Source organism: Talaromyces atroroseus, assembly GCF_001907595.1.
Source record: "Talaromyces atroroseus strain IBT 11181 chromosome Unknown scaffold_0, whole genome shotgun sequence".
Taxonomy (NCBI): domain Eukaryota; kingdom Fungi; phylum Ascomycota; class Eurotiomycetes; order Eurotiales; family Trichocomaceae; genus Talaromyces; species Talaromyces atroroseus.
In genome coordinates, this window is record NW_017971432.1 from 2,995,976 (window position 1) to 3,008,482 (window position 12,507).

The 12,507-nt window shown below is 41.7% G+C and overlaps 3 protein-coding genes across 3 annotated transcripts, besides 1 other annotated feature; all 3 read left to right on the forward strand.

Annotated features, from left to right (window-relative positions):
- Positions 1-400: 400 nt before the first annotated feature.
- On the forward strand, positions 401-2,292 carry UA08_01036 (hypothetical protein; the record flags this gene model as incomplete). The annotated part of the gene is made up of 4 exons (XM_020259779.1): positions 401-1,053; positions 1,108-1,416; positions 1,478-1,978; positions 2,034-2,292. 4 exons carry the CDS (start codon positions 401-403, stop codon positions 2,290-2,292), a joined length of 1,722 nt encoding a protein of 573 aa, XP_020123803.1.
- A 1,203-nt stretch (positions 2,293-3,495) lies between these two features.
- UA08_01037 (hypothetical protein) lies at positions 3,496-7,465 on the forward strand (the record flags this gene model as incomplete). Its single annotated transcript, XM_020259780.1, has 4 exons — positions 3,496-3,864; positions 3,916-4,567; positions 4,630-5,030; positions 5,678-7,465. The coding sequence occupies 4 exons, from the start codon at positions 3,496-3,498 to the stop codon at positions 7,463-7,465; spliced, it is 3,210 nt and encodes a 1,069-aa protein (XP_020123802.1).
- An 880-nt stretch (positions 7,466-8,345) lies between these two features.
- On the forward strand, positions 8,346-9,398 carry UA08_01038 (hypothetical protein; the record flags this gene model as incomplete). The annotated part of the gene is made up of 3 exons (XM_020259781.1): positions 8,346-8,505; positions 8,577-8,953; positions 9,018-9,398. The coding sequence occupies 3 exons, from the start codon at positions 8,346-8,348 to the stop codon at positions 9,396-9,398; spliced, it is 918 nt and encodes a 305-aa protein (XP_020123801.1).
- A 477-nt stretch (positions 9,399-9,875) lies between these two features.
- Positions 9,876-12,507: part of a repeat region (Identified by RepeatMasker using a combination of RepBase library and repeat library created with RepeatScout) that runs on past the window's edge.

Sequence of the window (12,507 nt, forward strand, 5' to 3'; positions counted from 1 at the left end):
GAAGTTTCCCATTGGCCAAGGCAGACACCGATATGACTGGCTGGCATGTTATCAGCGGCATCAGTCACGTGATAAAAAGATTCTTTTAGCCCGGCTATGTCAACGACCGCCACGCAAGCATCGCCGCCTATCTCTCTTTTATCACTTTTTAAATACAGACTGCGATTTAAAACGACACGTGGATTGTGGAAGGTTTTACAGTTTTACAATCAGATCTGCCTCACAATTTTGGGTGTTCAGGAACAGTTCATGCTGAAGGGTTCGCACACCACGCCAGATCTCACTTTTCCTCTCTAACAGCGCAGAAAAGTGATCCGTCTCCGCTCCCTGTTTTCTTCTCTGATTTCTGCGATTCGTAAGGAAGTCGTTATCTTTCCACAGAAATACCAAATAGCCAAAAATGTCAGGTCTCGATGTTGAAGCCCTTCTTGAGTCGACGGCTGCTTCCATCAATGAAGCTTCCGAACGAGACCGTGACGACCGCTCAAAAGTTGATTCAAGCGAACGCCGCGACCGTGATCGCTCCAGGGATAAGGAACGCCGACGGAAAGGTCGTAGCCGTGATCGCGACGACAAGGATGAAGATTTGAAAAGTCCGAGGAGCGAGCATGGCAGTGCTAACGGAAGCCATAGAAGCAGAAGGAGAAGCCGCAGCCGCGACAGTGACCGACGCCGGCGTCGCGACCGCTACGGTGATGATCATCGCTCAGGGGGTGATTTCTACCGCGGTGGAGGACGTGCCCGCTCGAGGTCACGCTCGCCTTATGATGAGAGATATTATCGTCCAAATGGCCGCTCCAGACGAGACGACCGTGAAGATGATAGACCTTCTCGTCGGGACCGCGATGGCAGAAGACGTAGCAGAAGCCGTGGACGCCGCAGTCGTACTCCAGAGGAAGACCTCAATGAAGACGAACGTGACAAGCGTACCGTCTTTGTTCAGCAGCTCGCTGCTCGTTTGCGAACCAAAGAACTCATTGCATTCTTTGAAAAGGTGGGACCCGTCAAAGAAGCCCAGATTGTGAAGGATCGTGTCAGTGGAAGGTCGAAAGGGTTAGTATAACAACTTGTTCTGCGTCTTCGAGAACCGTGCTTACTAGAATCTAGTGTTGGCTATGTCGAATTCAAGGACGAATCGTCTGTCCCACTTGCCATTCAGCTCACCGGCCAAAAGCTTTTAGGAATCCCCATCATTGCCCAACTGACCGAAGCGGAGAAGAATCGACAAGCCCGCAATCCCGAAGCCACTACTGGTCAATCGGCCTCAGCGCCGTTCCACAGGTTGTATGTTGGTAATATTCATTTCAGTATCACTGAAAACGATCTCCAGAATGTTTTCGAACCGTTTGGTGAACTTGAATTTGTTCAACTTCAGAAAGATGAAACTGCTCGCAGTCGCGGCTATGGATTTGTTCAGTAAGCAAGCTCCTTTCTTCACGCCCTTTTCGTTCATTCATTAACAATTTTTTCCCACCAGATTCCGCGATCCCAACCAGGCGAGAGAAGCGCTGGAAAAGATGAACGGTTTTGATCTTGCTGGTAGACCAATTCGTGTCGGCCTTGGGAACGATAAGTTTACTCCTGAATCAACAGCGAATCTTCTACAACGTTTCCAGGGACAAGGCCATCACCAACACCAACAACAACAATATCAAGGCTCCTCCTTTTCGGGCCACGGAGGCCGTAGCGTTCAAGCCGGCGCGGCGCCCAGCAACTTCGACCGTGCCGGTGGCCGAGACACAGACAAAGGAGCAGGCGGAGCAAGTGCTTTAGATGACACAGATGTTGCTGGTGTGAACTTCAACAATTATAGCAGAGATGCATTGATGAGGAAACTCGCGAGAACAGATGAACCCGAACCTTCTGCAGATGAGAAACTGCAGCCGCTACGGCCTAAGACAGAGCCCAAGCCATTGCCAGTGAACGTCAACATGGCAAGCAGGTGTGTCTTGCTTCGTAATATGTTTGACCCCGCAGAGTAAGTAGAAGCCACCCATCTTCTAATGAAATGAACGGCGCTAAAATCTTTATAGGGAAGAAGGCGATTCCTGGGTCAAGGAGTTAGAAGATGACGTCCGCGCTGAATGCGAGGAGAAATACGGTCATGTTGTTCACATTTCTCTAGATCCAAATTCGCAAGGAGACATATATCTTAAATTTGACCGTGTACAAGGAGGCGAGAACGCCATCAAAGGTCTTAACGGACGATTCTTCGGCGGCAAACAGATCAGCGCTCAACCGGTCGTCGATGCAGTCTATAGCAGTCTCTTCTCCCGTACCAAAGCGATTTAGACCTTCAGACGATGCATATAGAAAATGAGGAAGAAAAAGAAAAAGAAAGACGCAACCTTTCCCTTCCAACATCGACCGACCTGTTCGCTTGGTAGGTTCTTTTCTTCTCAAAGTTCTAACCTGTGGGTAGGATGAATCCCGTCTACAGCTGCGCTGTTACTTCTTTGTCTTAATCTTGATTGATTGAAATTGAGGCTGGAATTATGCTACCCCTGGTAGGTGCTTACACCAGACTAGATTCTGCCTCTATTTTTACTTCTTTACTATATTTGGTCAGCTAGATGTTCTACTTTTACTTGTTTCTATCTCTTCTAGGAGCCTGCCTGCCCATTCACTGGAGCAACGCTGTCGATTCTGGGTTATTTGTATATTTGATTGCCTGGCCAATTCATTATTTTTAGTCATTGTTCTCTTGTACGTTGTAGCAGTAGACTTGATAAGTGTGCATTGCATCTAGACTAGGCAGTTGCAGCATCAAAGAGTGAATATTGTCATTCACTTCTAAATAGAGCCTAAGCACATTCATTGTGCAGCTTGTGGTAGGTGGGCAACTGATAGACATGCTTCATCTAATGTGTATGCATATCAGATGCCATGGTGTAGGCAAGATATGAGATGAGATTAATCCAAAATATTCAGCAGATAGTATGATGCAGAGCATAATCTCTTTGTAGGTGGCAATCAGAGGATAAGGCCACACTGTCTATGTGTAAGAAATACTATCTGTTAGAGGGCTTTTATTGGACTGCCTGAGGCAACTGTTGACTGTTGACACTTTGGACAGCTTCCCTTTTAGGAATCGCGTCGTGAATCTGGCAATCCCCCAACATGCAGAGGCTGTCTCTGTTGACTTTGCTCATTTCACCTCTCGCTTAACCTCTCACTTTGTCTCTTACTTGCACACTCGCTTACACACTCTCTTAATCCATTCATGCTCTCTCACTTTTCCTACCTATCACTTTTTTGACACACTGTGATCTTGGAGAAACCTTCTTGGAAGACCAGCTTGACTCTTTCAGGACAGACTTATTCTAGTCACTCTGTGATCATAATTGGAAAGACTATCATCTGCTCATCATCTCTCTTTGCAAAGTAAGATATCCTACCAATCAAAGCTTCTTGCTGCTGACCAAGACTGAAGATAGCCTTTTTAAGAGCCATTCTCACGACTTTTCTTCTCAGTCTTTGGACAGAGTTGGCTCAATGAACGATCCCTTTGGAGAAGGGCATGGCCAAAGACCTGCGCAAACATCTTTGTCAGGTTCATACAGCATCCCTGGTCCCACAACGCCAACTAGAAGTTATGGCTTTCCACAGAACCATACACCTTCACGCGATCCATTTGCTTCAATCACCAGTCCTCACAACTTGAGAGTTCTGCTGACAGAGTCCGAGCTCATGAAGAAAACAATCCAAAAGGACTTGGCCTTGGCTAAGGAAGAGATCAAGTTGCGTGATGACCAGATAGCAAAGCTGCAAATTGAGATCCAAGCTATGCATGCACGCATAAGTCAGCAGGAGATCACAATCAGAAATCAATCGAGAACAATCCAAGATCCTCGCTCTTTGAGGGTACGTCGTGCTATGCATGGCCTCTTAGCTGTGCAAACTGCAATTATCCAGCCATGGCTGACTCCACCACAGACCGCAAACCTGTTTATTCATGCAGCGCAGCCTGTCCAGCAGGTATTGCCTCACGCTCATCCAGCTGTGTCTCCACTGCACAGCCAAGGAGTCGTGTCCCATTATGTGAACCACCAAGCAGTATCTATGCAACGTGGATTAGACACAGTCGCAGGTGCCAGGACTTTTGAGCCCATTGTACCCATAATGGAGCCTACCTCGCCTACCAGGGGTGCACCTTCACAGCAGGGAACGATCACCACAAGCAGTAACCTGAGTAGCGAAGTGGTCAGCACATTCCAAGGTTCACCTTACGTAGGTTTTGAATTTGAAACAAAGGCAGCAGAGTTTGGAACTCGTTTTCTCTCTCTGTGGGCAAAGTCAGACCAATTTGCCAAAACCTATGGCATGAATTTCAAAGAGCTCAACCCTCATCAACTCGACGCATGTCTAAAGGACCACATGATGCTAGACGGTGACGCAGATGTTGCAATGCAGTATCTTAATAACTCGGTGCTCAGGCCACTATATGTGGCAAAAGTCATCAACTTTTATCTGTGCAAGAGGGTGTTGAAATACACAGAGATTGTCCGCGGCTTTGACTCCATTGTCGATGTAGAAATAGCCAATTTGAAGAGAATGATTGTGCATGGTTAGTATTATTCTCCATCGAAGCATTAAATACATATTGACATGACATGTCGACATCGACAGATACTCCTCCAGTCGCTAGACACAGTATCCTGGCCAGAATTGCCGACCAAGTAAACTTTGTCCGACAGCAGCCGAACTTCAAGAATTTCTGTCAAGGCAGCAAAGATGGGCATGGTTACCAGTTGCGGGCGTTACTTGATCCTCTATTGCTTCATCGTGGGAGAGAGTCAGTCGCGCATGATTTGCTGATTGAGCTCATTGCGGACGCTCAAAAAATCGCCCTTGATCTCTATTCGTGCCCCTTTGATGCAAGACTCCATTTCCCAGAAGTTGGCGAGGGATATGATCCTACGTGCATGGTGATTTTGGATTCCAGCGATTCCAGGTATGGCATAACTCAAGTCAGAATGTCCGTGACGCCTTTTGTTCGCCTGGGCTTGAATCAGACAGATCCAGCACGTGTGAGAAATGTCTCGAATGCAAAAGTCTTCGTCTGTCTTCCAGGTGAAGAAGGAGAATCGTTTTCCGTTTCTCTCACCCCGGGGAGGTCCTAGAACTGGTGTAATTTTTTTTTTCTTTTCGTTTGAAATTGGTTGGGTGAAGTTGGTAGGGTGCTTCGAAGGCCTCTTCCCTGATAGGCAGATCAAAGCTTCTTTTTCTCTTTTGGTGGTGTTTTGGCAGAAATCCCCTCGTTGATATCGTCAAGCCCCCTCATGGTTTGTCGTGCCGGGAAAATTGGAGGCCGTGTTGTTTGATTCGAAAACATTTTGGCTCATTTGTGTACAATAACAAAAAGAAAACCCAAAAAAAGGAGCAGAAGAAAGTAGAAATGGAAGCGAGCCGTTAAATATGATCGTTGTGTCCTTCAAAGCAAAGAGCGTGGTAGTGGTTGTTGTTGTTCATGCGAGGAAGGGCGACTGACGACATCATCCCTGGAAAGAAGGCCTGACCGCCGGCAGTTCAGTTGCCTCGCACTCCAACCACGCTGCGTTCTTACCCTGTCCGTCTGCACCTCGCGTCGACGATGGTCTAGTCGCAATAGGCGGCATACAAGGAAACCAGACACAGCATAATCGCCTACTTCTGATGCTCTCTACTTATGATTCAGGCTCGAGCAAGGCCGGTGGCCGTCCAGGCTTGGGCCGTGGCCGATAGTAACAGTGCGCTGGGCCCCTCCTACGTTGCAGGGCGATCTCACCTTGAACCAGGTTTCATCGCTACGTTCGTGCGTCGCTATAACCATCAGAGCATAAACTGCAACGCGAGATGCAGAGATCGCCTCGCAAACCGGCGCTACTTTCACGACTACTTCGTCACGCACCTTCCGTCTTCTTCCTTGCATCCCGATTCACGTGGACCGCCCTCGTTTCATAAGCTTCCTCGTTCTGCGTCGACGCCGCATACCAGTGCGAGCACTCGGTTGTCTCCTGCGTCAATACAAACCCCTATTGGCGTTAACCGCGACACCACGGTAGTGCGGATTCCACTGCGCAGTGCGAAACACCACTTCGGGGCATCTGTATCGCGCGGGTCACGCCAGTACAATGAAGACGCATACCAGGCCGGTGTTATTGAGTTGCCCGCATTCGCGAAACGATCTCCTCTATCGTTGACCATCAATCGTGCGTCCGGTGCCGAGTCCGTTGCCGTTACTTCTGGGGCGGACAGCGCCAGCGGAGATCCACAGGTATTTTACTTTGGCGTCTTCGACGGCCATGGTGGTTCTGAGTGTAGCAGCTTTCTTCGAGACCGTCTACATGAATACATTCAAGATAGTGCCGCGGAGTTTGAAATACAGTCCAGTCTAAAGGACAAGACTGAAAGAAAGCGGGACTGCCGTGGAAGACAACAAGCCGATCAGCATGGGTTATACCGTGCCGACCTGCCAATCATACAAAATGCAAACACGAACAAGATAAAGTCTCTTGAAAATGAAATGGTACAGTCTTGGAAGTATCTAGTCGGGGGCTATTTCAAACGATTCAAACCCTCACACTTCTCTTGCCTGGGAGACGGCGCTTACTCCGCGGCCCTTTCACAGACGCTTGGAGTAGATCAGGGCGCAAAGAAAGCGGATAGCGGAGTTTCGATGGAAGAGTTGCTAGAGTATGCCTTTTTGAAGGCAGACTTGGATTTCGTGTCAGCGCAGGCGGCGAAGAAAGACGACGATCTCGTGCAATCAGATCAACCGCTAAACGAAGACGATATTCTTTACAGTCCAAGTCAATCGCGCCGTGCATTCATCGGAGGGCCCAAACTGTTTCCAGGGGGAAGCACTTGCAGTGTCGCCATGATATCAGCACCAACAGCGACACCCTTTTGGCATCCGGCAACTCCCTCCTCGCTCTTGGTTTCACACGTCGGCGATACTAGAGTTTTGCTGTGCGATACAGCTACTGGAGCGGCCATTCCTTTGACCACAGATCATCACCCATCCTCTCCAGTCGAAGCCAACCGCCTGCGACGTTATGCTGCCACGTTCGTTACCGATTCCTTCGGGGAGGAACGCGTAAGCGGACTGGCTAACACCAGAGCGTTTGGCGATATTCACTCGAAACGGATTGGGGTATCAGCGGAACCAGAAATTCGTCGGATTGAGATGGCGCCGGCAGAGTTTTCCTGTCTCGTGCTGATGTCAGATGGCATAAGCGGAACACTTCCAGACCAGGAAATCGTGGACATCATAAAAGAGGCTCGCACGCCAGAGCAAGCGGCCCGTGATGTCGTCAATTTCGCAACCGACATCAGCAAAGATGCCGATAATGCGACTTGTCTGGTGGTGCGTCTCGGCGGTTGGGAACGCAGACTGGAGGGTGGCTTGGGCAGCATGGGCACAAAGGAGGCCCGCGATTTTCGAAGACAGGAAGCTACAGACCCGCGTCGATCTCGCACGTAAAGTCAAGGCGAGTGAGCGTTGAGGTCATCCATTGTATATAGTAACGAGACGGGCCTACATCCATGGTATGTAGGAGGCATAAATAAATAATTGCATATTCCAGAGCTGGCTTTGTTGTTATCTTCGCCGTAATTGACGCTATGCATGCATTGGTAATTATACGTAGTAGGTTTATTATTCTAGATCGAAAGGCGAGGCGAGGATATAACAAGAGTAACTTAGTTGACTTATTAACTAGCTAGATTGTTTAGATAAGCTTCGTCTCTCGCAGCAGCCTGGGAGCCTGAGGCTCTGGCTGGAGCGATAAGCCGGCTTCTTCGCGCGAGCATCAAAGGAGAAAACCACCATCCACCTTATCAACGCTGTTGGCGTCGTGTGCCTTGCCCCTCAACTTGCCTATCGCCTAATTATCCCTCCCTTGGTCCTTCTTTTTAATTTTTTTATTTCATTTCGTTTTTCTTTTCTCCTGTTTGCCCCTTTTCGACCTCCACGTCGTACCCGCGGCCTCTCCGAGCTCAATCCGGATTTGTGTTAATTTACAAATCTTCACTTGGGGAGCAACCCCCGGGCTACATAGCAAGTCGAGGGCCCACGGACTGTTTGACCACCTTGCATGTGCCATACATCTCATCTTCTTGTTTCACGGTAAGTTGTTGCAACGCTATCTCGATGTATTTTCGAATGCTTGTTGCTGCGGACTAGGCATACTGGACAGTTGCACTGATGCATACCAGCAAGCTTCCACGGCCGGATACACGCTCGCTCGTTTCTACTGCCTAGTTCTTCTCGGCTCTCTACAATTACACACAGACAACGGACCGACCTTCTCCGCAAATTCCTCTAGAATCGCGATCGCGTGACCACCGTTTAATTATTTACCATGAGTGTGAGAACAAGGAGACAGAAAGCCGCTGAGACGGCCACGGCCGATGAAAAGCCCGCGCCAACAGGCAACGGAGTCGCACGCGCAACTTCTGCTCAGAAGGGAGCTGAAGCTGGGCCGCGTGAAAATGTCTATTTGTTCTGGCCGAACATCGTCGGTAAGCTTGAACTCTCCTGTGTGTTTTGTAGTTTCTCTCCCTCCAATTGCTAAGAAGTATACTCTCATCAGGCTATGCCCGAGTCGTCTTGGCAGTAGCATCACTATACTACATGCCCCTTCACCCACGAACGTGCTCATTTTTATACAGTATCTCGTGCTTGTTGGATGCTCTGGATGGATATCTCGCGCGATTATTCCATCAATCTACCACATTTGGCAGCGTGCTCGACATGGTTACGGACCGTTGCACGACTGCATGTCTGTTGGTTTTCTTGAGCTCAGCTTGGCCCCGCTGGTCCATCGTCTTCCAGGGCTTGATCAGTCTGGATCTCGCCAGTCACTACATGCACATGTATGCTACCCTGAGCATGGGTGGTGCTGGACAGAGCCACAAGAAAGTCGACTCGAGCCGCAGCTGGATTTTACATAAATATTATACAAGCAGGGTATGGTTGCTGGAATTATTCGTCCTCTATTTTCTTTTCAACTTGACTGACCTAACCATCACAGACCGTGTTGTTCGTGTTCTGCCTCTTTAACGAGCTGTTCTTCATTGGATTATATCTGCTTTCGTTCTCGTCGCCGAAACTGTCCCCATCTTTATTGCAACCACCTCCAAACATCGAGCCCATGACCGCTCAGCCAGGAAACCCGGCGCATGAACCGCCCAGTTCACTGTTTGCTAGTCCATGGAGTGCGGGCGCCCTTGAACTAGCTCGTGCAAACAAGCTAGACAGCACTTTGCCATGGATAATCACCGGTGTTTCGGCTCCCATCATGGCTATAAAGCAGTTTATCAATGTTGTACAGATGGTGAAAGCCAGCAACTGGCTTGTAGAGGGAGATCTCGCTACCCGCAGAGCTGCCAGGGCTGAGGGCAAATTGGCTTAGATTTCAATCTCAGTTGGAATATTAACAGAGAGAGCCAAGGCTAGTGAGTAGTATTTATATTCCAACAACTACGCTGCAATCCTCTTAAGATTGGCAGCTGGGAACTTCGTCTGGGGGACTCCGGCGGACCTCTTTGTGTCCCAATTACCAGCAATTATCACTTTTAATAGCGCATGTCAACTGTTCTAGTCAATCGGGAACGAGGTTGAGAGGTGATTCCAAGATTCGTGTACATTGTCAACCGGCGTCGTTGGATTTGGTATTATTATGTTTATTATGTTAATCGTTATGTTATCTTTTGCCCTTCTTACATCCATGTGTCTGATTCCGATTCCCCGCCATCTTGCTTGTTATCATAACCAGTATGTGGGCGGATCATCTCAAGCTGTGTGGTTAATGTTAATTGCAATGCTTCAAAGTTCATACATACATCATCCATCGTGGTTCAATCTTTATCCCGGCAGCTTAAAGCCTGATACGGCAGCCTATTCGTACAACCTTGCCAAAATTCGTAATGTATTGAAATATAATAATGCTATAGAAAACAAAATAATGCCTATATAGCTCACTTATAATAGAAGCTAATCCATTTATAGATTAATCTATATATATATAGAACTATATAACCTAATTTTATTTCTATATAGAGTCCTTTAATAACTTTGAATATTCTTATAGATTTTTAGTATATTAAGATATTTTGATTTATAGACTTACTAAGACTTAATCTAACTTCTTTAAACCTATTAACTTGTCTTTTCTTCTTATAATTTATCAAAAATTCTCCTCTATTAAATAGAATAAGTAATATAATATAACTATCTTATTTTAATTAAATTACATTCAGCTTATTAATTTAAAATTAAATTTTAATTTAATTAATTAATTTAAAATACTAAAAATTGCTAATTATTAAGTAGTAAATAAGATAATAGATAATTCTTATAATTGTATTTTATTTGATTAGTGAGATTATTCTTAAATAATCTTTTTTTAAAAGTTAATATATAAATAGAACTTTTTTTTTACTTATATTATTTATTAAAGAAGTAGATATTTATTCTAAATAATTAAATTAAAAAAAGAGTTCTAAGGTATAAGAATTTTAAAATTTTTTTTATAATAATATCTTCTTAGATAACCCTTTTTAAAAGCTAATATATAAATAAAACTCTTTTCTTACTTATTTTATCTATTAAAGAAGTAGATATTTATTTTAAATAGATTAAAAAAAAAATTTTAAAATATAAGAATTTTAAAACTCTTTTTATAATAGTACTTTAAATAATAGAGAGACTGATGATTAAAAGTTATAATAGTAAAATAGACTTTAATAATATAGAATCTAAGAATCTTATTAATAATCCTTCTAAATTACTAAAAAATAATCTTAAAATTTTAGATCTATCCTTAGATAGTAAATTATTTAGTCCATTATCAAGTAATAAATTAGATAATAAGATAAATCCTAAAAAAAAACCTATAAAAAAGATAGTAATAACTTAAAAAAATATTACTTATAAATTTTTATTACCTCTAGATTTAACTTTCTACTAATATAGAGAATAATAAAAAAAATTCTTAAGAATTTAAATAAAAATGTTTTAGTTCTATAGTAATATTTTAAGCTTATATCTAATAAAAAATAAAAAATCTAATTATAAAGCTTGAACTTTCTCTCTTATTAGAAAAAATTATAGAATTATTAGCTCTCTAAATAGAAAAAGCAATATTATAGTCCTAATATTAAGCAGATTCTTTTAGTTATATATATTAAAGTAAAGGATTTTGATAAGAAACATATTAATAAAGATGACTAAAATGATATTTATTATTATATATATTTTATATACCAAATTCTACAAAGGAATCTCAATTATATAGATAAACTTTTTAAATTTTATCTTATAAATCTTAATAAAACTAAATATTATCTTTAGATTACTATAAAATATATTTAATATAAATTTGCACTATTCTAATAATATAAATCCTTAAATAGTTATATATTGCTATATAGAGAAACTTATAAAAAAAAAGATTATTCTACTAAATCTACTTCTTATAAATTAAAGAAATAATCTAAAAAGAGTTTTATATAAAATCTTATTTTAGATAATCTTATTTTTAATCCCTCTAATCTAAGTATCACTTCTATTAATAGTATAGACTCTTCTTTAAAACTTAATATAAATACTAGCTCTAATAATAATAAAATTAATTTATTTTCTATAAATATTAAAAAAATTATAGCTCTAATTAATATTATCTTAATTAATTCTTAAAAGAAAATAATCTAATCTTATATCTAAGAGAAGTATTTAGTAAAATAATCTAAAGAATTTAATCTTAATAATCTATATTAGTATTTAATATTTACTTAGACAACTTTATATTATATAGAACTAAATAATAAAGATAAAATCTAGATTCTATTATCTTCTAAAACTAAGAATAATAATACTAATTAGTTAAATAATAAATCTACTAGATTAGATCTAAGTAAAGCTATATAGTATAGTATAATAATAAATACTTTAATTTTTAAACTTATAGATCTAAATTCTAAAAAAAACTATAGTAAAATTATTTATATCTCTAATTCTTTTAACTATCTAAAATTTAAGAATATAGCTATAAAATAAAAAGATTATAAAAAGAAAAATATTTCTTTAAATTATCTTCTTAATATTTTAGAGTAATCTTTTATTAACTACTAGAAGAAGTTTATATAATTAAATAATTCTAATTTCTAATTTTTTAATTTTAATAAAGCACATGAAGCTCTTTATTTTATAACAGCTAAAAAAAATAATAATGTCTTTATTTAGACTTATTATAAATATATATATTTTAATCTAAATTTAGAGATTTAGTAAGTGCTTAGTATAGCTTATTTGATTAAGATAATAGAGAAGATTTATTCTAATAGATCTCTATTGTTCTATAATAGGTTCCTTAATAATATTATAAGACTTAGAAAGACTTTTTAAGTAATAATTTTTATATTAGAGATAAATCTTATATTTATTAAAAAAGAATTCTAAAATTCTTTTTTAGTCTTTTTTTATAATAATTTTATAAATTTTAAAATCTTTTTCTAAGTGAT